Raw genomic sequence first — 22,789 nt, 5'->3', positions numbered from 1 at the left:
GTTTCAAGAGTCGGTCCACCCTTCTTTGAGCCATTTTCTCAATGTCTGCCTCTTTCTGGAGCATTTTTAACACTGGGCGCCTTTGTTCGGAGAGGTCCCAGATCGCAGCTGTGGACCCAGCAGCCACCAAGGGCAGCAGCAGAGTCAGCAGGCAGGCTGTCCTGTGCTGGCCGGGGCGGGGGGCGCCGTGTCCTGGTTCTGTGCACGGTTCTTTGTAGAAGGAACACAAGCAGAGTCAGCAGGCGGGCTGTCCTGTGCTGGCCGGGGCGGGGGGCACCGTGTCCGGTTCTGTGCAGGGTTCTTTGTAGAAGGAACACACGTGACCGTAATCATGGGGACCTGCCAAGAACGGGGCTAGGAGGCTTGCGTTCGGTGCATCCCTTTCTCCTTTCTAAAAGAGGGTCCTGTGACAGGAATGGACTAACAACTAACTAACTTAACTACTCGCTGATGACTGATGACCAGGCCCCGCTCTGGTTGCTCGCTCGGCCTGGGCAGCTTCAGCTACGCACGTCCAGGTCTGGGTCACCCAGACAGTGACACGGCCGAGGTGGGTCTGCACGATCCGGTCAGTTTAATGGGAGCAGAGATGCACGCGTTTATTTTATTTAAAGTCTCCCAGTGTTAGCGCACGACACATGTTTAAAGCGCTTGGAAATAAAAGGTAGAATAGTTCTGGTTTGATTTGCTCTGCACAGTGAATTCCCACTCAAGGGAGTCGTGCCTTCCCCTTTGTCTCTGGTTCTTGGCTCGTGAGTGGGAAGTAAGGAATTCTGGATCAAACTGGCTCCTACCCGGCAGGCCTCAATTCAGGCAAGAAGGAGCAGACCGCCCTGAATGAATGGCGTCCATCTGGGAAGCAGGTCTGTTTGCCCAGCGTCTAAGCCACCTCATCTGTGGCTGGCGCTGTGGGAGGCATGGAGTCGAGGGCAGGCAGAGGCCCCGGACTGGGTCTGCCCATTGCTCACGTCCTTCAGGGAGCTCGTGCTGTTTTCTGTCCAACACTCGACCTCACTGGATTAACTGCCTAGCCCTTCTCGATTTCGGTGCTCAGCTGTGACCACACCCCGATCCGTCCCATTATGCGATGCCACGGCTCTGCCGGCCGCCTCCCCAGAGCCCCTGCCTCGGGCTGGGGGCAGGGCTTGCGTCTCTCGAGGGGGTTGGCTGGGGGACGCCAGTCCCCTTTGCCCGTGGTAAGCAGGGCAGAGGTGAGGGTGGGGAGCAGAGGCTTCCTTGTTTATTGAACACCTTCTGTCTCATTCTGCTCTGGCTCTGGGTAGAAGCCCAGGCTGGGCTGACAGAGCAGGTGTTCACTGCTCACCATCTGCGGGCCAGAAGGCCAAGGTCAGGGTGCTGCAGATGCCTGTCTGGTGGTGAGGGCGCTGATTCTGTTTTGCAGGCGACCTCTCAGGGCCGAGAGGGAGCGAGAGTCTTTTCCTCCTCTTCTGAGGGCACTGATCCCACCAGGGGGGCTCCACCCTCAAGACTACATCCAAGCCTCACCTCCTCCCAGGAACATCCCCTGGGGGCTGGGCTTCGGCTCATGGATTCTGAGGGACACAAGCCCGCAGCCCATGCACCTTGTATTTCCCTTCATCGCTCCCCTCAAGGAACCTGCCTCCGGGTCATCAGGAGACCCCCCCCCGCCACGGGTTTGCACTGTCGTTTCCACACGCTGGCGCCCTTTCCCCCTTTAAGTGACGACTTTAATTTTTGTGGGCTATTTATATTTTGCTACCTGTACCCAGAGGCTAGGAGAAATGTGTATTTTAAGTAAGTCTAATAAATAAATCCATCAATCTGTGGCTGCAGCCTAGCCCGGATTGTCCATTTTTAATGTGTCCTGATGTCACACGGTCTTGTGTCATCACTGGAGGTAGCATCATGCAGTATTTATGCCCACAGGTGGAGAAGGCGTCTCAGAAAATCTCGCTGCTGCCACCCTTGTCGGTTTGTGCCTCGATGTAGCTGGAAATCATGTTTCCTCCGAGAGGCTTTCCCCCCTGCGGGGGGGGGGGGGGGCGGTCAGGCAGGCGCCTACCCTGAGGGTGCTCGTGGCGCAAGGTGGATGGTAACGAGGACTGAGCATTAGGGCCGCCGTGCGTGCTGTGCCCACTGCTTCCTGTGCCGGCTCGTGAGTCCTGCCAGCAGCCATATGGATCCTGTCCAAGCCTGGGAGAACAGCACCGAGGGTGTGTGAGCCGGTCCCACCGCCCTGAATTTGGACGTGCGGAGTTCCATTCGTATCCGCGGGTCCTGCTGAGGAGCCTCTGTTCTGCTTCGAGGCATCTGCTCGGCTGAAGCCTCTCTGCGGCCGCGCAGGTGGGGCGGGGCGCGGCTCTCTGACCAGCTAATCAGTAAAGGCCACGGGCCACAGCGCTCAGTCCGTTAACCGAGGTCATTCCGAAACAGTGCGCCCACCGGGAGGCTTCCCGTGCGGCAGGCGCCCGACCTCCTCCTCGCGTGGGCCCCCCAGGATGCGTGGGAACAGCTGGCATGTGGGGCTCTCCTGGCCTCTTTTGAAAGGTGACTTCCGGTCACATGGGTTCTCCCCTCCCACATCACACGTCTCCATGGATACCCGGGTTACAGGACAGCAGCATTCCAGGTGTAAATGAAACATTTTGTCTGCTTTAACGCTTGAGGCAAACTTGGGCCGGTCCTCTTACATGTGAGGAACCCGGTCGCCTGAATGGGTGACGTCACTGCCTGGAACAGGCAGACTGAGGGTGGTGGGGCTTCCTCCCCCTCTTCCTCCCCTCCCCTCCCCTCCCCTCCCCCCTCCTCCCCCTCCCCTTCTCCCCCCCTCAGCACCCACGACACATTTGTTACATCGGCCACACACGGGCTCAGAGAAAGTTCAGTTCCTGTTAAAACGCACACGCACACACATGCGAGCACACACCCACACTCTCACGTGCATGCACACGCACACTCACACACTCATACGCACATCAGACAACACAGTGTCTGAATGTTCCACGTCTCTTTCTGTCTCCTGTTTGGCACTTGTAAGCAAGGCACGTTTGTGGGAAATTTTCAGCCTCTGCTTCAGTTCAGTGCCTGGACTTTCTCACTTTTCATTTGTTTCTACTTTGAGGTACTTTCGTGCTACCCCCTGCCCTAAAGCATCATTTTGAAATTTAGTTTCATTTTCTGCACTTCTGAGTTAAGAAATAAAAGCCCTTATGGGAGTTCTTCCAAGTCCCAGGGAGGATGCCACGCCGGACGGGACCAGAAATGTTTGTCTGAACTTGAGATGCCCTTTGGGTGGGGCCTCGACTTGCCCTCCTGACTGAGCAGGAACCACTGTGCGGGTCCCTGGGAAGGAGGCCACTTGCTGTCTGCCCAGGGCCGGGTGCTGCAGCCATGGTCAGAGGGGGACGTGGGCCGCGGCGGGAGAAGGGAAGGAGGGAGGGCGGGCAGTGACAGGTGCCATCTGAGAGGCAGGGTCAGGACCCAGTGGATGCTGTGAGGAGGAACTTAGTCCCCGGCCGTATTTAGTCCTCTTAGTACCCAGTAGTACTTAGTCCTCAGTGGAGACAGCTGCTGAGCAGGTACTTAGCACTCAGTAGTGCTTAATCCTCCACAGCAAAAGCGACAAGACAAGCAGCTTAGTGGAAATCTGGTCTCCTGTGTGAGACACATCTTGTGTCTGAGAGATTGCAGATCCCGCTGGAGCCTTGCAGGCCCCTTTTCTCGCAGGTCCACATGCATTTTTAGGAACGTTGAAGGTGTATCATCTCCTTGACTTTAAAAAATGTTCCGAAATATTTTCCTACTCAGTAAGCACTTGAGGGGCCCTGAAGCTGTGATTTCTCATCAGGGGAACCGTGGGCCATAGAATGTGAATTTAAAATCAATCACAAGATTCCGGTAGAATCCTTCCCCGGTGGACCCAGACCAGAGGGGTAAGAATTTCAGGAAACAGTGTCATTATGGTGAGTGTGGCTGGGGTGACTTGTACTTTGAAGTCTGTGTCGAGGGCAGTGAAAGATTGGAAATAAAAGGCGGAGTCCATCAACAGTCTGCTCTGAAGTTGCCAAGCCCAGCCTGGTGCTGGAAAGAACTGATAAGATCCCATGAGCTGGAAAACCGTGAAGTCTCCATTGTGAAGGTAGACCTGCGTGCTTGCCGGTCCTCAGCACAGAGACCACTGTTGCGGGGGCTCTAGCCCGAGGGCGCCTGCGTGAGACTGTGTGGGCCAGCACCACAGATGTGCTTGGGGTCTGTTGCTTTGGCAGTGACATCCTAAGAGTTCCTGGACTTGCACGGGGCCCTCCACCAGGCTGTCAACGCAGCCTGCACTCACTCCCTGCTCCGTTCATGAATGGTTGAGAATAGGACTTTATCTCAGTCGTTTAATGGGGTTTTTCTCATTTGCTGTTAGAAAAATGTGGTTCCCCGCTGAATGGGTCTTCAACAGAGTAATAGGCTCTGGTAAGTGCAGAGTTTGAAGGAGATGCAGCCTTTAATCACACCGGCCTTTCTGGTATGGCTGTGTTCGGGGTTTTTATTTAATAGCTCTGAATACGGTTCCTTGCTCTCTCTACCTCCCTTCTCATACTTGTTTAAAAGACCAATTTGCTGGATTTATGTCCTTGTGCCTCCCCCTTTTTCTCATATATTCCCCAGTCATTTTACTGGGCCTGTTAACAGGGGAGAAGTGGAGTTACCCTAAGCCAGTTTCCTCTGCGTCCACCAGGGTCGCAGGCCTGAGACGAACGCGCTGCGAGTCCCACTGAAGGGGCACGGGAGCCCGCCTGGCTCGCTGAACTTCCCGCTGGTGTTTTTCCCTCTTGCATGGAACGTGTAGCTCTGGCCGTGGGGACCCTGTCCTTCCCTGGTGACTGCAGATGGCCTGCTTGTCGGGTCAGACTCTCCAGCTCCACGTTGCCACTGCGCCCTCTTCACGCGAGCAGGTGCCCGTGGTTAGCGAGGCTGCGTCACCAGGCGGCCGGGGGAGACTCAGGGCCTGCTGTCGTCTCGCTGGGTGGTGACTGCGCTTCGTCTCTGCCCTGTCCAACAGTGGCAACACGAGTCTCACTTTGTGCACCCGCCCAGGCAGTAGCTAGGAGAGCCGTGTGAAGTGACTCAGACATCATTTGACGTGTCCTTATTCTGGAAATGGAAGTCTGCGGTGAGATGAGGGTGGTGGCTGGGGACTGTGGAGCAGCGCCGGGGATAGTCAGGCCCCCCCGTGTTGACCCGGCAGTAGTGAAAATGGGCAAGAGCGCTCACCTGTGCCCTGCACATTCCTGACGGGATGATGGCCAGGGCGCAGGTGTTGCAAGGAGGGAAACAAAGCATCAGCCTTAGGAAGGGATGGAGGAGGGGAGGAGGGAGGGGGATGGGAGGGGAGGGGAGAGAGGAGGGAGGGGAGGGAAGATGGGAGGGGAAGAGGGAGGAGGGGAAGGGAAGGGAGAGAGGAGGGAGGGGAGAGAGGGGAGGAAGGAGGGGAGGGGAGATAGGAGGGAGAGGAGAACCAGGCTCCAGGGCTCATTGTGAGGGTCGTGGCTGCAACCGTGTTTCTGTGTCACTCCAGTAAAGCAGACTTGCGCACTCTTGTCTGGCCTGTGTGGTCTGCAAGCCCTGTGAGGCCGACACACTCCCCCTTGTGAAGTTTCCTGCTATCCGGCGAAGGCATGGAGGACCTACTGCTTTGTGACTGACGGCAGAGGAGGTGGTGGCCTCACAGGGGTCTCTGGGCCCACGAGCGCCTGCAGCCTCTTCCAGGAGGGGCGTGACGCAGCCTGGGCTCAGCATCGGGTGACCCGTGGACAGATGCTGCGTGGGGTCTGCACCTGCTGTCACAGCACTGCCCCGCCTCTGTCCCACATCCCATGTCACTGGGTCCCTGATTTGTGGCCTCTTCCAGGGTCCTTTGTTACTCAAGGCCTGCGGTAGAGGCCCTCTTGCTGCTAAGTCACTCGCTGGAATGCTAAGGCTGCTGCTGGGCCAGTGGAGCTCGTGTCCCGGGGGAAAGGCCCCAGCTGGCCCCCTCCTGGGGGACTTGCAGTACAGTAGGGAGGAAGTTCCCATTAATGAATGGGGGAAAGGGAGTCACAGAGCGATGAGTCAGAAACCTGAGCTCTGGAATAAGGTAGTTTCCAGCAAACAGGACTCCTGCTCGGACTCATGTCGAGTTGAGAGGGACGGTGAGTCAGGGAAGGAAAAACGCATTTGCAGTGGGCAGGTGGACCGAGCAGACCCTTGGGGTAACTCCTTGCCCTGCCTGAGTCCTGCCGTGCTCTGCTTTTGCTGCCAGATAAACCCACTTTCTGTTTTTAAAAATATTTTAATTTTTAAATTTATTTATTTTTGGCTGCACTGGGTCTTCGTTGCTGTGCACGGGCTTTCTCTAGTTGCAGCGAGCAGGGGCTACTCTTCATTGCGGTGCGCAGGCTTCTTACTGCGGTGGCTTCTCTTGCTGCAGAGCATGGGCTCTAGGCACGCGGGCTCAGTAGTTGTGGCGCACGGGCTCAGTAGTTATGGCACATGGGCTCAGTTGCTCTGCGGCATGGGAGATCTTCCCAGGGATCGAACCCTCGTCCCCTGCATTGGCAGGCGGATTCTTAACCACTAAGCCACCGGGGAAGTCTCCACTTTCTTTTAAATTGATGAATAGGGTTTGCTTGGCCAGGGAAACGCAGGCAGGCTGCTTCCCTGACTCCTGGGAACCTTCAGGTGGAAAGTTATTTGCTACCGAGCGGGATGAATAAGTTATTTACAACCAACTCAATAAATAAGTTGATTATCACAGTTTTCAATGTGAAAATGAAGTGTGAATATATAATAACGAGACTGATTTCTTGTATGGCTTGTAAATTGTCTCTGCAAACATTTTTCAAAGAGGCAGAGAGAATTATCTTGACCACATGGTACCATCTGTGAAAGTCCCGGATGTGCAGGTTCCAGCCTGACTTACTACTTACTGCAGTGCCTGGATCTTCCACAACTATGAAAACCTGAGTTAAACCCGCTCAGGGGCTTAACTCTGTTGCCTCTGACCTGGAGCTCCCCGGTCTCCGGACCAGGCTCACACCCGCAGCCTCAGGGATACACTGTGAGTCTGGACTCTCCTCATAAAGGAGAACTGGCTGTCGCCTATGGTCATCCTTTCGTTTCTTGTCGAGAAGATGCCCCTTTCTACCTGGGGTCATCCTCCATGACATTCCCAGGTCACTCCTTGCTGCAGGTTCGGAGCGCTGTGCTCCTCTCCAAGGACAGGCAGCTCCTGCCAAGGGGTGGCCTCCAGGTGCCTACCACCATGTCTTCCCATGAGCCTAGATCCTGCCAGCGCTGCTGTCCCCCCAAAACCTGCTTGCCGCTGAGGGCCACCCTCTGTGACCTCCCCCCTCCGCTCTGAGGTCCCCCCTCCCCTGTGAGGGCCCCTCTCTCTCCTCTGTGAGGTCCCCCCTCCCCTGTGAGGTCCCATCTCTCTCCTCTGTGAGGTCCCCTCTCTCTCCTCTGTGAGGTCCCGTCTCTCTCCTCTGTGAGGTCCCCTCTCTCTCCTCTGTGAGGTCCCCCCTCCCCTATGAGGTCCCCTTTCCCCTGTGAGGTCCCCCCTCCCCTGTGAGGTCCCCTCTCCTCTGTGAGGGCCTCCACTGTGAGGTCCCCCCTCTCATGTGAGGTGCCCTCTCCTCTGTGAGGTCCCCCCTCCCCTGTGAGGTCCCCTCTCCCCTGTGAGGTCCCCTCTCTCTCCTCTGTGAGGTCCCCTCTCTCTCCTCTGTGAGGTCCCCCCTCCCCTGTGAGGTCCCCTCTCCCCTGTGAGGTCCCCTCTCTCTTCTCTGTGAGGTCCCCTCTCCTCTGTGAGGTCCCCCCTCCCCTGTGAGGTCCCCTCTCCCCTGTGAGGTCCCCTCTCTCTCCTCTGTGAGGTCCCCTCTCCTCTGTGAGGTCCCCCCTCCCCTGTGAGGTCCCCTCTCTCTCCTCTGTGAGGTCCCCCCTCCCCTGTGAGGTCCCCTCTCTCTCCTCTGTGAGGTCCCCTCTCCTTGTGAGGTCCCCCCCATAAGGTCCGTCCTCCTCCTTCAAGATTTTTTGTTCCTAGTGGTGCAGCTGCCAGCCTTTGACCTCACCTGCCCCTTTACTGCAGCTCAGACCACCTGCACCATCAGTCCTTGAGAGCCCAACCTCATAGTCTCTTGAAATAGACAATTTTTGTTTATTTATTTATTTTTGCTGTGTTGGGTCTTCGTTTCTGTGCGCGGGCTTTCTCTCTTTGCGGCGAGCGGGGGCCACTTCATCGCGGTGCGCGGGCCTCTCACTATCGCGGCCTCTCTTGTTGCGGAGCACAGGCTCCAGACACACAGGCTCAGTAGTTGTGGCTCACGGGCCTAGTTGCTCTGCGGCACGTGGGATCTTCCCAGACCAGGGCTCGAACCCGCGTCCCCTGCATTGGCAGGCAGATTCTCAACCACTGCGCCACCAGGGAAGCCCAAAATAGACAGTTTTTACAACTCTTACCCAATGCTTTTTTCCTTCTCTCTACTATCTTTAACTCATTATTCACAAATCATTAGGATAAAAACAGGAAGTACTTAGAAGAGTGCCTGGCTCATGGGTAGATATTTTTATTGTTTTAAAATTAAAAACTTTTTCATGTTGTTATTTTATCATATTTCTAAGACAGAGTTGTTTATTTTTGTCCTACTCAGAACGTTTTTAAGGCTCCGTACTGCATGCAGAAAACGCCAGCCCTTCCTCGTGTGGCGTCCAGGGCCTCCTGTGGCCTCACACCACCCTCCCCCCGCCTCTGCCCCCTCGCTGGACTCGCGCCCTCGCCAACCGTGTCAAGCCCTGCCCTAGCACACCGTAACCTTTTTGGATTGGCTTTTCCACTCGGCAGAATTTTCTGGAGGTTCATCCAGGTTGTGGCTGTGTCTGTAGTCCCTCCCTTTTACTCCCTGCGTCATTTTTGCTGCTGAGTACTGGTCCGTGGTGTGGATGGACCTGTTTGTTTAACCCTCACTCACTGGATGGTATCTGGGCTCTTTCCCGTTTGGGGTATTATAAATGAAACCGCGATAAGCATTTGTTTGCAAGTTTCTGTGTGAACGTTAAGTCTTCGTTTCTCTGGAATCAGTGGCCAGGGGTCCAATCGCTCGGTTGTATGATGTGCGTGTTTCGTGTTTAAGAAACTCTGCCAGACTTCTTTCCAGAGTGGCTGTACCAGTTTTCAGTCCCACTAGAAATGTAACAGTGGCCCAGTTTCCCCAGATCCTCGGCAGAATTTGGCGTTGCCGCGACGTTTCATTTTAGTCCTTCTGAGAGGTGTGCAGTGATGTCTCACTGTGTTTAACTTCCGTCTGCCTGACGGCCAATGATGTGGAACAGCCTTTTGTGTGCTTATTTGCCATCTGCACATCCTCTTCGATGAAATGTCTCCTCATGGCTTTTGTCCACTTTATAATTGGATTTTTTAATGTTTAATTCTCAGTGCTCTGTAAACTCCAGATAGTAGAGTCCCTTGTTGGATGTGTAGTTTGAATTATTTTCTCCCACTCTGTCTTTTCCTCCTCTTAATAGGACCTTTCACAGAGCAGAAGTTTTTAATTTTGACGGGATCTAGTTGATCAGTTTTCCTTTTTGTGGACGATGTCTGGTGTCAAGTCTAGGAACTTCCTGCTTAGCCTCAGGCTCTAGAGGTTTTCATCTTTCTAGTCCCCTAAGATTGTTGTTGTTTTATGTTTTGCATTTACATCCGTGACCCGTTTTGGCTACTTTTTGTGTGAACCATGAGACCTGTGTCAAGGCTCCTGTTCTGGCCTCTGGATGCTCCGTTGCTCCAGCACTATTTGTTGAAGAGGCAATTTTTCGACCATTAAGTTCCTTTTGCACTTTTGTCAAAAATCTGTTGGGAGTTTCTGTGTGGGTCTGTTTCTGGGTTCCCTGTTTTGTTCTGTTGATCTCTTTGCCTCTCCTCCCACCAGTGCTACACGGCCTTGACTACTGTGCCTATTAATAAGACTATAGGTATAGAATTATTAGGTAGAATCATTCCTCCTGCTTCATTCTTCTTTTTCCAAATTGTTTTAAGTTCTCTAGTTCCTTTGCTGTTCCACGTAAATCTCTTGTCTGTATCTACAAAGAATTTTTCTGGGATTCTGATAGGAATTGTGTTAAACTTGTATATCAATTTGGGGAGAGTTTACATCATTATTATGCTGCGATTTCCAGTCCATGAGCACATTATGTCTATCGTTTATTTAGATCTTTGATTTCTTTCATCAACATCGTGTAGTTTTCAGTGCACATGTTTTGTTAGACTTACACCTAAATATTTTACTTTGTGAGTGACTGTAAACAATGTTTTAGTTTCAGTGTGCTCATAGCTAATACAGAAAAATAATTTATTCTAGGAGGTTTTTGTAGATTCATTGGAATTTTCCATGTGGAAAATTATGTCATCTGGAAATAGATACAGTTTTATTTCTTCCTTTTTCACCTGCATGACTTTTATTTCCTTATATTGCCCTCTTGCACTATTGAGAACTTTTGGCTCTGTTGAGTGAAAGTGGTGCAAGAGGACATCCTTGCCTTTTTCCTGATTGTAGTGGGAAAGCTTCTAGCTTCTCACCATTAAGTATGATGTTCGCTGTAAGGCTCGTGTAGACGTTCATCGCCAAGTTGATGAAGTTCCTCTCAATTTCTATACTTGTGAGAATATCCATCATGAAAAGGTGTTGAATTAATTGATTTATTTTGGATTAAACCAGTCTTGCATCCCTGGAATAAACCCCATCGTGTACAATTATTTTTATATATTGCTGGATTTTATATGCTAATATTATGGTATGGATTTTTATGTCAGTATTCATGAGGGATATTGGTATGTAGGTTCTTTTTCTCTTTTTTTGATATTGTCTTTGTCTGCTTTTGGTATCAGGTTAATATTAGCTACATAAAATTAATTGGAAACTATTTCCTCCTTTTCATTCATATTAATTCTTCCTTAAATGTCTGATAGAATTATCCAGTGAAACCATCTGGGTCTGGAAATGTCTTTTTGGGAGGTTTTAAATTATGAATTCAATTTTCATAATGGTTATAGGGTTATCAAATTATCTATTTTCATATTGGATGAGTTGTAGTAGTTTGTGTTTTTCGAGGAATGGGTCCATTTCGTCTCAGGTGCTATGTTCATGTGTGTAGACTTGTTTGTTCCCTTATGAGGTCTGCAGGGTCTGTACTGATGTCCCCTGTTGCGTTGCTGTTATTGATCATTTGTGACTGGTCTCGCTTTTTCATTGTCAGTCTTGCTAGAGGTTTGCCAATTTTACTGATCTTTTCAGGAAAGCAGCTTTTGTTTTCACTGATTTCTCTACTTTTTAAATTTCAATTTTGTTGATTTCTGCTCTTTATTATTTCCTTCCTTCTAGTTGCCTTGGGTTTATTTTGCTCTCCTTTTCCTAGCTTCTTCATGTGGGAATTTAGATGATTGATTTGAGACTTTTTCTAATGTAAGTATTTAGTGCTAAAAGTTTCACTCAGTGCAGCTTTAACTGTGCCCCACAAATTTTGATATGCTGTATTTTCATTTTCAGTCAGTTCAATATATTTTTTCCCTTGGATTCTCTTTGACCTGTGGCTTGTTTAGAAGTGTTGTTTAAGTTCCAAGTGTTTGGAGACTTTTCTTGTTATATTTATGTTACTGGTTTCTAGTTTGACTCCACTGTGATTGGAGAACATACTCTGAATGATTTTGACCCTTTTCATGTTGCTGAGTTTTATTTATGTTCCAGGATATGGTCCACTTTAATTGGGTGAAGACGCACATGTTTAGGAGGGTAATTGGGATGATGGCAATGTAGAAACTTCTGTCAGTTTCTGCTTCTCACATTTGCAGCCCTGTTGCTTGGTGTGTATATATTTAGGATTGCTATATCTTCTTGGCAGATTTACCCTTTCATCATTATGTTATGTCCTGTCCCTGGTAATTTTGTTTGTTATGAATACTAATTTATCTGCTATTATGATAACCACCGCTACTTGTCTTTAATTAATGATATATCTTTTTTTATCCTTTTACTTCAACTTGAAAGCTGGAGTGAGTTTCTTATAAACAGCATATGGTTGGGTCATGCATTTTTAATCCACTCAGTCGATGTTTGTCTTCATTGGTATATTTAGCCCATTTATATTTAATGTAATTATTGATTTGTTAAGACTTAAACTCCTATTATATCTTTTTGTTCTATTCTATTTTTTTGTCTGTATTCTTTTTCCTGCATTCCTTTAGGTTATGTTCACCGTTTTTTACAAATGCATTTTGATTCATCTGTATTGTTTTTGAGTGTATCTCTTGATAGCCTTTTTAGTAGCTGGTATAGATAGTACATACATTATATATAAAACTATCGCAGTTTACTGGTGTTATCATTTTACCATTTTGAGTGGGGTATAGAAACCTTACCTCCTTTTATGGTTTTCCCCGTTTATTATAATTATTTTAAATATTTCCTCTACGTATATTTAGAAGCACATCAGACAGTGTTATCATGTTTGCTTCAACTGCCAAACATAATTTAGAAAGCTCCGAAGAAGGAAAGCTTATCGTATTTACTCACACCTTTACTTTTCATGCTCTTTTTCCATCTTGGTGTTCCAAGTTTCTTCTATCATCACCTTTCTATTTAGAGAAGTTCATATAGCAATTCTTTTGGGATAGGTCTGCTGGCAAAGTATGCTCTCATTTGCATTTATCTGAGGATGTCTTCATTTCCCTGTCATTCCTGAACAGTGTTTTCACGAGGTGTCCGGATTGGTAGACTTTCAGGATTCTGGATTGACAGCTTTTTCTTTCAGAACTTTCATGTGGCCTCTGTGGTTTCTGACGAGAAATCCTCTGTCATTTGAATTATGTTCCCCTCATAGGTAAGGTGTCATTTCTCTGGCTACTGTTAACATTTTCCTCTTTGCATATGGTCTTAAGAAGTACAGTTATCATGTGCCTTGGAGGAGGTTTGGGTTTATTGCATTTGGGGTGCTCAGCTTCTGGAATCTTTAGGTTTATGTCTCTTGCCAAAACTGAGAAATTTTCAGCCATCATTTTTTTGAGTACCTTTTCAGCCCTGCTTTCTTTCTCCTCTCCTTCTGGGATTCTGATGACATGAAAGTTAGATCTTTTGTTATAGCCCCACAACCCAGAGGCTCTGTCCCTTTTTTTTTTTCAGACTATCTTCTCTGTATTGTTGAAATTGGGTGATTTCTGTTGTTCTCTCTTCCAGGTCACTGATTCTTCTCTCTGTCCCCTCCATCCTTCTATTAAGTGTGTGCAGTGAGCTGTTTATTTTGGTTATTGTATTTTTAAATTATAACATTTTCACTTTTTTTTTTAATATTTGTGTCTTCATTGAGGCTTTTCCCGTTGTTTCATTTGTCTCCAGCTCACGAATGTTCACTTAAGTGTCTCTGTCACGGCTGCCTTATAGTCTTTGTGAGATAAGGCTGACATCTCAGGGTTGGTGTGTGCTGACTCTTTTTTCCTTCAGTTTGAGGTTTTCTTGGTTTTGGTAAGAGTGGTTTTCTGTTGAAACCTGGGCATTTTTGTATTATGTTGTGAGTCTCCGGATCTCATTTAAACTTGTGTTTTAACTGGCTTTTTCTGGCTCTGCTCTGCTGGGGTAGGGGCTCTGTTACTGGCAATGCAGGTCGAAGCCCAGGTTCCCCACCAGGTCTCTGCTGGCACCTGAGGGAGGGTTCTTGTCCTCGCTGCTGGGCAGCAGGTAGGTGGGAGTCTGAACTCCCCACACGGTCTCCACTGGCACACCAGGGGGTGGTTACCACGCAGTGGGGAGGGAAGTCCCCCTCCCCACGTGGCTGCTCTGATGACGCTGGCAGAGTCACTCTGGCCTCACAGGGGAGGACGCCCAGGCTCCCTGTCGGCCTTTGCGCTGTTTGGTGGGAGTGGAGCTGTACTGTCTGCAACGTGCTGAGTCACCTCTCCCCGGGCCCTCCAACTGGAGAGAGGTAACTGCAGCTGGGCCTCATTGGCACCAGCGTTGGTGGCTGGTTCAGTTCCAAGTCTGAGATCACAGCCCAAGGGAACCCCAGGGGGCCCAGCACCTGTTTCTTGGGTCCCTGGGTCCCGAGCCAGTCTTCTTTCCACACTGCACAGCCTTCCACGTGCATAGTTTCCAGGGATTGGCTGTACCTGGTGGGAACAGTGTCTTCTCGTCTTCCAGGCCCGGACCCTCTCTCCCCAGGGCTTTACCTCCTCTGACTGGCCTTGGAGAGAACTTCAGGGAGGACGTCTAGGCTCCCGGACCTACACATTCCTTGTTTTTCTATCCAAGTGCCCAGTTCCTGCCTGCTCCCAGGAAAGCTGAGAGATCTGGGCTGGGGCTCAGGTTCCCCCCACGGCCCGTACAGACCACCTCGATCAGGTGCACCTGTTGCAGCTGAGGCCTCCTCACAGGCCTCAGAGTTGGCACAGCTTAGACTTCTGTGCTCTTTAGATGAAAATATTACTGAAGTCCTGTTATTTAAATTGTAAAAATGATTCTTTTTCACAGAAAGTTCTTTTTGCGCTCGTGATTTTTTCTGTTTCCTGGTGGATGTTGACGTGAAGACCGTCCCTTAGGGAATGGTGTGGTTAAACCACGCCCGTTTTCTGAGCCAGCAGTGCTAGATGTTATGCTACTGTTGCAGATGTGCTTCCCATTGTGAATACTCCTGGGAATGGACCGATAATAGCCGCACAAACACATTTCACGTGGGGCGTTTTCTAGTTGCTGTTGGCAGATGGAACAAACTTGCTTATTAAGCACATTGAGTCCTGAAGTTAGGGTAGCGGTGCCAGTGGGGCCGGGTCTCCCTGCACGGCCCGCTCTCGAAACGTCACGTCGCAAACTGAGCCGCTTGCTGGTTGCTGTGGATGGAGCGGCGGGGGGGGGGGGGGGGGGGGGGCGAACTTCCCCACAGCTCCCACTTTGGATAATGCCATCGAACCTTCTGAGATTCAGAACTATTCCAACTGCTTGAATCTTGCCGCTTGTAAATTTTAAAAAAAGTTAGATTTGCATTTGAAGACATATTCCAGTGTGTTCATGAAGGCAGCTTATGTGTAAGAGCCGTGCTTTTCATTCCACCCAGAATATGTGTTCTCAGTGAGTTCTGGACCTTCTGGTACCACACTCACACACACACACACACACACAAACAAGCACAGCGGTCCTGATGTGAAGATTTTGGTAATGTGTTTTCGTACAAGGCATAAAAATATATCTCTGTAATTACATGATATTTAGTGATTAGATAATTACGGATAATTGCATGGGGTAGTTCTAAGTGCTAAAGTGTTACCATAAGATCTAAAATGTACAAATTGCATAATAATTATTCTTAGGGGTTATTTGCTAATTCTGAGCATAATTATCATGTGATCTGCAGTGCGTGTGATTAATGCGTAATCACATGGATTTTGCCTTCATGACTACTTCGCCCTTGTTATAAAGCTCTTTGTCATAACATTTGAGTATAAATATAATGTAATTGGCTCCCAGATACAGTACATTGAGCCCCGTGATAATTGCTTTCACAGTAACAATAGCCCTTATTTCACTTCAAACGCGTGGCTCTTAAGCAGGGCGGGGTCGCGAAGAACAAGTCGCCAGGGCGTGGAGGCAGAGTGGCGCTGAGTGGCGGCCACTAGGCGGCTTCTGGGTTAGGAACGTCTTTGCTGTGACCAGACCTTTCCAGGTAGAAGAGTTTGCATCTTTGACTTGGAGCCTGTCTTCTAACGGCGGCGCGCGCCCCTGCCCTGCAGCAGCCGGCCCCTGCATACAGCAAAGCACCCACCGCATTTCAGGTGGAGGGGCCGCAGAGGGCTGGAATTTCTGTAAGGAGAAGATCTCGTAATAAACTGCAGTGAGCGGGACCTTGCCCGATGGATGACATTGTGGGAGAACACCTGGAACAGCAGCGGTTACTCAGAGACAGAAACGGGAGCTCTGGCTCGACTTCCATGTCGTTAACGCAGTTCCTGCAACTCTCCCCGCAGGTCTCACGTGGCAGGATGGCTACACCCAGCACGTGATGGCGCGGGAGCTCGCCAGCCTTCCCCAGACCTCCCCGCGACGCCCAGAGGCCTCCGGCGCAGCCAGGTAAAGTGGGCTCGGTTTACGGCGCTTCGCCGGCAGCCCTTTTCCTTGTTTCACGCGGCAAAGGGCCCTGTCTTTCTGTGTAGACGTTCCAGGAGGCTGGAACGTGTGTGACGGAGCAGCAGGGACTCCCCCCACGGGCTGCTGGCCCTGCCCCGGGTAAGGTTGTAGGAGCGACCCGCCCACAAGGGGCCGTCCTCACCAGCAGATGTGCCCCAAGGTCCTCCCCGCCTTCCTGAGACCCTCGGAAGCTCTGCATCTTCAGAGCCTTGGTGGAAAGCAGAGGAGTCAGTAATTCTCACTTCCCAGTAAGAATTTATGTCCACTTCAGTACAAAAAGCAAATTAAACCGTGAAAGGCGTGCCGTTCCCCAAGCACGGCAGCCCGTGTGAGCTGGTTACATTCCATCTCGTCCTCTCTGCACACGTGCGGAGGTGCAGACGCCTTGCCCACTCGTGCGGGGGGACACAGACCCCGGCAGCTGAGGACTCGGCCCACAGACAGAGCGCCGGGCGCGGGCCGCCTCGACCCCGAGCCGGCGTTTATACGGCAGGGAGACAACCTTCCCCCCAGGCTTCGCTTGGAAGTCCGCTCTTCCCTCAGAGAGTGAGTTTTCTCTGTCCGTAGCCTCAGTTAAAATAATCTCAGTGACAGAAACGTCAGCCGTCTGCCTTCCTGCCCGTGCTGCCCGAGGAAGCAGCTGGGCCACCAGGTCCTGCAGGATTAAACGCACCAAACGTGAAAGCACGTTCACCGTGGCGGCTCTCACTGGCCAGACCGTGAGTTTCTTGAGGGTCGGAGCTGGTCTTTCTTGCTGGTATACTGAGCTTTAACAAGGAGAGTGTGCCACTGTAGTCTGTTCTGTAAAAACAAAACACAAAAACCAAAGTCAAGCTGTCCTGAATTTCCAGTTTCATCTGGGTGAGTTCAGACTCGTCACGCTGGTCTTTCAATGCCATCTGGGCATGTCAGCACCGCCCGCCGCTCCTTCCCTCCTGGGAAGATGTACCTGAGTGGAGTGCACTGTCCCAGACAGCCCTGACCTCCACTGAGGAGGCCAGAGGGCAGAGGGATAGGAGAATTGGGCAGACGGAGCAGGAACAACTCTTTACATAGTCTAGACAGTCAGCAAGTACGGCGGAAAGGCCAGACTGTCGTCAGGGAAAGAGCACTTGCAGAGAGAACAGCCCTGAGAAATCAGACACGGTGAGACCACGGACAGACACCTGGGTCACCACGTTCTTACCAGCGTTAATATTGTCATTAAAAATAATTGTCCATTCATTATGAAAAATGGTTACTTCACTGTTTTAGATTACAAGTGAGATTAAAAGTTTACAAGTACACATATGTAGGGATTGGAATTCTCTGTATGGATTTCCTGTGCGTGACCTTTGTCCACTTTTTGTAGTTTTCTGCTTGGTTTCTTTCTGCATAGTCTTGTTATTTAAGGCTAGGAACTCTTCACGTGCCATATTTTATAGAAGTAGCTTTCCGGTCTGTTCCGTAGATGGCATGAGGTACAGTTGCCAGCGGAAAGGGAGCTCATAGCCCTCTCGAGGTGGGAGTTCTAATTTCTTCCTTGAGGGTGTTAATTCCCTCCCCCCTCGCCCGCTCTGCCCCGGAGAGATGGGCTTCCTGGGCGGCACCAGCAGGTCCTTGGCCTTGGGCTGGGTGGGTTTGGCCGTGGTGCACCCCTGGCTGGGAGGGCGGGAAGGCATCGCACCCAGGGCTCTGCCAAGGTCATGGCTGCTTGGACCCCCGCTGTGACCCATTAACTCCTCCCTCCCATAGACCCAGCCCTTCTCCACCGTCAGCCTGTCGGTTCTCCTGGTCCTGCTCTGTCTTTGCGAACAGTTCCTTTATGAAACTGCTGGACGTCCCGTTTGGAGATGCCGTGTGTCCTATGGGGCCTCTGCCTGGTGACAGGAGTCCTGGTCACCCACCCTCTTCTTCCTCAGCTTTTGTCAAGGTTACAGGATTGTCATGATACACACGTAATAGTTTTCCTTCTTTTCAAAAACCTTCTGCAAAACTTTCTTTAGTGTTGAAATTGTCTGCTGCCTGGTATATATTTTTAAATGATCTTTCTTTGTAGGTGAATCTCATGACACTTTATTGTCTTCTGAGGTTATTGGTGAAATATGCTCAGAGATTTTACGTTTTTGCAGAGAACTATTATCCTTTCATAGGGATTTCCAAATTGGTTAACTCAGTGTGAGTCACAGTACTGTGTTATAATTTAAAAAATCATTCACCGTGTGTGTAATTATCACACCTTTGCCATTGATTTTTCTCTTTACCCTTTTAACACAATTTTTAACAATAATTATCTCTTGGACTTTTCTCTTTCTACCATTCTTAGATTTATTGTTTTTATGAAACTTCTTGAACTGAAAGTTTTGTTCTTAATTTTATTTATTCATTGTTAAAAAGCAGTGAAATCACTTAAGGCTGTGCATTCGCCTATGAGCTTGGTTTTGGCATCATCCTGTAATGTTGATGGGCTCATTTGCTTTTGTTCTAAATTATCTGTAATTGCAATTTTATATCCTTTGGGAGCAGTAAGTGTAGGCTCTTTCCTTTGTTCATATTTATGTGCTCTTGTCTTTAGACTTTAAATCAGTGTCTAGTTTTATTACATTTTAGTTAGAGAATGTGACATGTTCAGTTTTTACTTTTTAGAAATTTGGGGTTCTCTTTGTGGCCTAGTTTATACCACACTTTTATTAATTTTCAATGGATACTTCAAAAAACTATTGTATCAGGCTTCCCTGGTGGCACAGTGGTTGAGAGTCCGCCTGCCGATGCAGGGGACACAGGTTCATGCCCCGGTCCGGGAAGATCCCACATGCTGCGGAGCGGCTGGGCCCGTGAGCCATGGCCGCTGAGCCTGCGCGTCCAGAGCCTGTGCTCCGCAACAGGAGAGGCCACAACAGTGAGAGGCCCGCGTAAAAAAAAAAAAAACAAAAAACAAACTATTGTATCCACTATTTACAGTGTACGGATTTTTATATATAGTTTATAATCATATATAAAATTTATAATTACGTATAAATATAAATTATATTACTCAAAATGAAATATCCTTATTTGTATTTTTATTTATTGAAATTTCTCAGACAGAAACTATTTCCATAAATTTTCCTTCCATTTTTAACATACTTTGCTTTACGCACTTTGGGTTCTGACGTTCAGCCCATACGCACTCGCAGCGTTTCTCCTTCACGGCGGATCATCACACCTGCTGCCGTTTTTAAGTGGAGACTGCATCATCTTTAGTGCTTTTCGTCTTGATCCCACTTTTCTAAAATCGGTATTACATTCCTGTGTTGTCTCTGTTTTGCCGTCTAAGTAATCCTTTAAAATTCTGCCCTTTGGAGCCTCTTACTTTGCATGCAGCCCTTTGGAGCCTCTTACGTTGCATGCAGCGTTTATAAATGACGTTAGGTGGCATTTTTTACAGCCCCTCTGGCCAGAGGCCCCTGATCTCTCTGCTTCTTTCTTTCCCTCTCTGGCCTGTGACTGGTCTACTTTCAGCATCTTCAGTGTTTGTAACTATGTATCTTACTTCAGATTCAGTCCGTGGCCATCACCTTTAGGCTTTCCAGGCAGTTTCTGAAGCGACAGGTCTGAGTCACTATTAATGGAGGAATCCCACCTTCGGACCCCCCACCCGCTTCCCAGCGCATCCCTGGCGCCTGGCACGTGCCGTGTACAGGTGGGTGTCCAGCCCAGAGCTGTTGACTAAAGAAGGAAGGAAGGCATGAAGGGTCTTGTGACACTTTTGTTTATTACGTGGGTAACCACACCGACCAAGAATCCTGCCTGACCTTCATTCCACAGGGTACTTCCAGAGCTTTCTGTACCCTGTAGATGTGTGGATATCCACAGTCAGCAATCTTGTGACAGAACAGGTGACCTGAAAAGAGATGAAGGAACTGGCCCCAAACCAGTGACACATTCAGGAGGTAGCAGTAAGCTCAGAGTGTGGTGTCAGGACACCCAGCCCCAGTCTTGGGGGGAGCAGAGCAAGCCTGCCTGAGAGCCTGGAAGAGGCAAAGCCGTGTCTTGGATGCTGCGTGAGGGACAGATGCCGGGAGCCTGGGGACACCCTCTGCTGAGGCCCCTGATGGCCAGAACAGATGGGGGTGGGGTGGGCAGCAATGTTATGGAGGACTTGACTGAGCCGTGAATTCTGTTTACGTGAAAAATAAAATGGCACCGAAATGATCATTAGACAAGGTTGGGATTATGGAGAAAGGAGTGAGAACCAGGTCACTGTGTGCTCTTTGCAAAGATTCTGTTTATAATTCGGATTTTTTTTTTCCTGAGCACATTGGGTGACAGCTTAAAGCATCGCATGTTATTGGAGCCTGCAGGTCAGTGCAAGGAAGTGGGAAAGGGACCAGTGGAGACCGGCGTGCAGGGACTGCATTCTTCGTCTTTTGAGGGAGAAAATGTACACTTAGAAAGTTTTGGCCTACTTCAAGCCGAACGACAGGGCAAAAGTCAGTCTGAGAGCTAACTGCTACAGTGTCGCACACACAGAGATGGACGCGCTCTTCGCTGCTGTGACGTGTTACAGTGTCACAAACAGTCCTCCAGCAGCGGACACGCAGGGAAGATGAATGAGACAATTTCAAGACACATTTATGAGGTGGTTCTATCTGCATTGATTAGCGATTAGTGAGAACAATAGATAAAGTACCAGAAAAGTAAATTGACTTCCGTTAAATTACACCCAGAACATGAAATTTCATCCATTAAAAAATGGTCAAGGAAGCCGTAGCCGTGATTGAGGTGCAAAGAACCGTGCAGCCCCTGATCGTTTATATGCCTGTTAAGTCTGAGCCAGTGTAACTTGAAAAGGGCATCAGAAATAAAAACCGGACAGTTTTATCAATCGCAATAATTAAACACAAACGTGAAGATTTTCTGTAAGTCCCAGCTTCTATGAAACACGTACAGATATCAAACCCCTGACATTCTTGAAAGTGAGACTTTCTACATGGAAACACTAGCCGGGAGCCTGTTCTCCGTTACTCCAAGTGGGAAATCTACAATGAGGTACACACCCGCCTAAAACCCCAGTACATTCCCTAAATCACAGTAAAGGCCCACATGCAAGGAACAGATTGTCATGTCTGGACATAAAATACTTCAAACATCGTTTCCTGGTCCCTGGAAGTGGATATGGTTGTTAGCAAACAGGCCCTTTATTTGTAGTAACACAGCCTCACCCAGCATCTGCAACACACATAGGCACACACAGATACACACGGACACACACACACACACACACAGATAAATACATATACACACCCAGGCACATACAGACACACAGACATGCAGACATGCACGGACACACACACAGACGCACACAGACGTACCCTCATAGACACGCATGCAGGCATGCACGCGTGGTGACCCCACCCTCGGTCACTGCAGACGCCTCGTTGCCATCAGGATGGAGGTCACTTCCGTTACAGAGCACCGTTCTCACTGTTGGACTGCGGCAGAGTGCCCGGATCAGCCTGGGAGACAGACCTGAAGAGGCCACGGACGTCCCGTCCCCATGAGGAGTGGGTGTGGCCGGGGCCGCTGACCCTATAGATCCCCGACTGGGAAGAAGCCCGGTTTTATTTGTCTGGTTTCTGGGCGCAACCAGAGCTGGCCTCGCCACGTGACCCAGTGATGCGCCAGGGCTCGGTCCCCTCAGCTGGACGATGGGGCGATGATTCTTCGTCCTCAGGTTGTCGTCTGAGACGACACCAGGCCGGCGGGGCAGCAGACCCAAGCCCATCGGGATCCTGACCTGGGGCACCCAGGGAGCTTGTCTCGCTTGGGTCCTGAGCTGCGCAGGACATGGGCTCCGGTGTGCAGTGGAGTAGAGGCCGGGCAGCCGCAGTAACAGAGGTTCCGGAGCCCTGAGGCTCCCGGGCCTGGGGCTGGCGCACATCTTCTGAGGTGACCTGGGCAGGCCGGGTGGCCCCCTCCGGGCACAGGCCGTGGGCTGTATTCTAGCTACAGCGAGAGGCAGCGGCCGAACAGCAAGCCAGCCCTGCTGTGCTGGACGCGGCCCTGCTTTCAGCTCTCAGGCTGTGGGTAGCCGCAGGCTGCCCGCGTCCTCTGTCCCTCTGCCCGCGCTTACGGCCTCTCCATCCCCACCTACCCCACCCCATCCAGGCCAGGAAGCCGCAGGACGTCCACTTCTGCACGTAAGAACACCTCCTTTTCTACAATTAGCATGGCTTTTGTCACATTTGGTACATTTGTAAATAAAAGTGAAGATCAAAAGCTATGTCTCTCCAAATACAAAGTCAGAGAAAAGGTGGGAATAAATGAAGAAAACAGCGAATGCGTCCTTGTCCTTCCCACGTGCCGAAACCACACATCAACGGCGTGTAAGCTCTTCCTCTTCTGGTGGTCTGGGATATTCTTGTTCACATCTAGGGCACTTGCGGCGGTTAATAGAAAATAGAACAAACTTAAAGCCCCATATCTGCTTACATGAAGATCAAATGGGTTTAGTAGGTGAGGAAACCCCACGTACACTGTACGTAAACATCAGGGAGCACTTGTGTGCAGTTATTTATGATTCACAAGTCACCGCACGTTTACTGAGCCCCGGCACAGAGCACAGCTTGAGGTCGTGTGTAGTCCAGCACTTTCCCCACAAACAG

The 22,789-nt window shown here is 49.9% G+C and overlaps 1 protein-coding gene across 2 annotated transcripts in view; it reads left to right on the top strand.

Annotated features, from left to right (window-relative positions):
- The window catches only part of PTPRN2 (protein tyrosine phosphatase receptor type N2), a 689,751-nt gene that overhangs the window by 216,727 nt on the left and 450,235 nt on the right, over positions 1–22,789 (top strand). For both annotated transcript variants that reach the window (XM_060021206.1, XM_060021207.1), the window contains exon 4: positions 16,004–16,106. In XM_060021206.1, the coding sequence (XP_059877189.1) occupies positions 16,004–16,106 (103 nt within the window). The remainder of the gene's footprint in view (positions 1–16,003; positions 16,107–22,789) is intronic.

This window comes from Delphinus delphis, chromosome 9, assembly GCF_949987515.2.
Source record: "Delphinus delphis chromosome 9, mDelDel1.2, whole genome shotgun sequence".
Taxonomy (NCBI): Eukaryota; Metazoa; Chordata; class Mammalia; order Artiodactyla; family Delphinidae; genus Delphinus; species Delphinus delphis.
The sequence above is the reverse complement of the archived record's forward strand: the minus strand, read 5'-3'. Positions and strand labels throughout refer to the sequence as shown.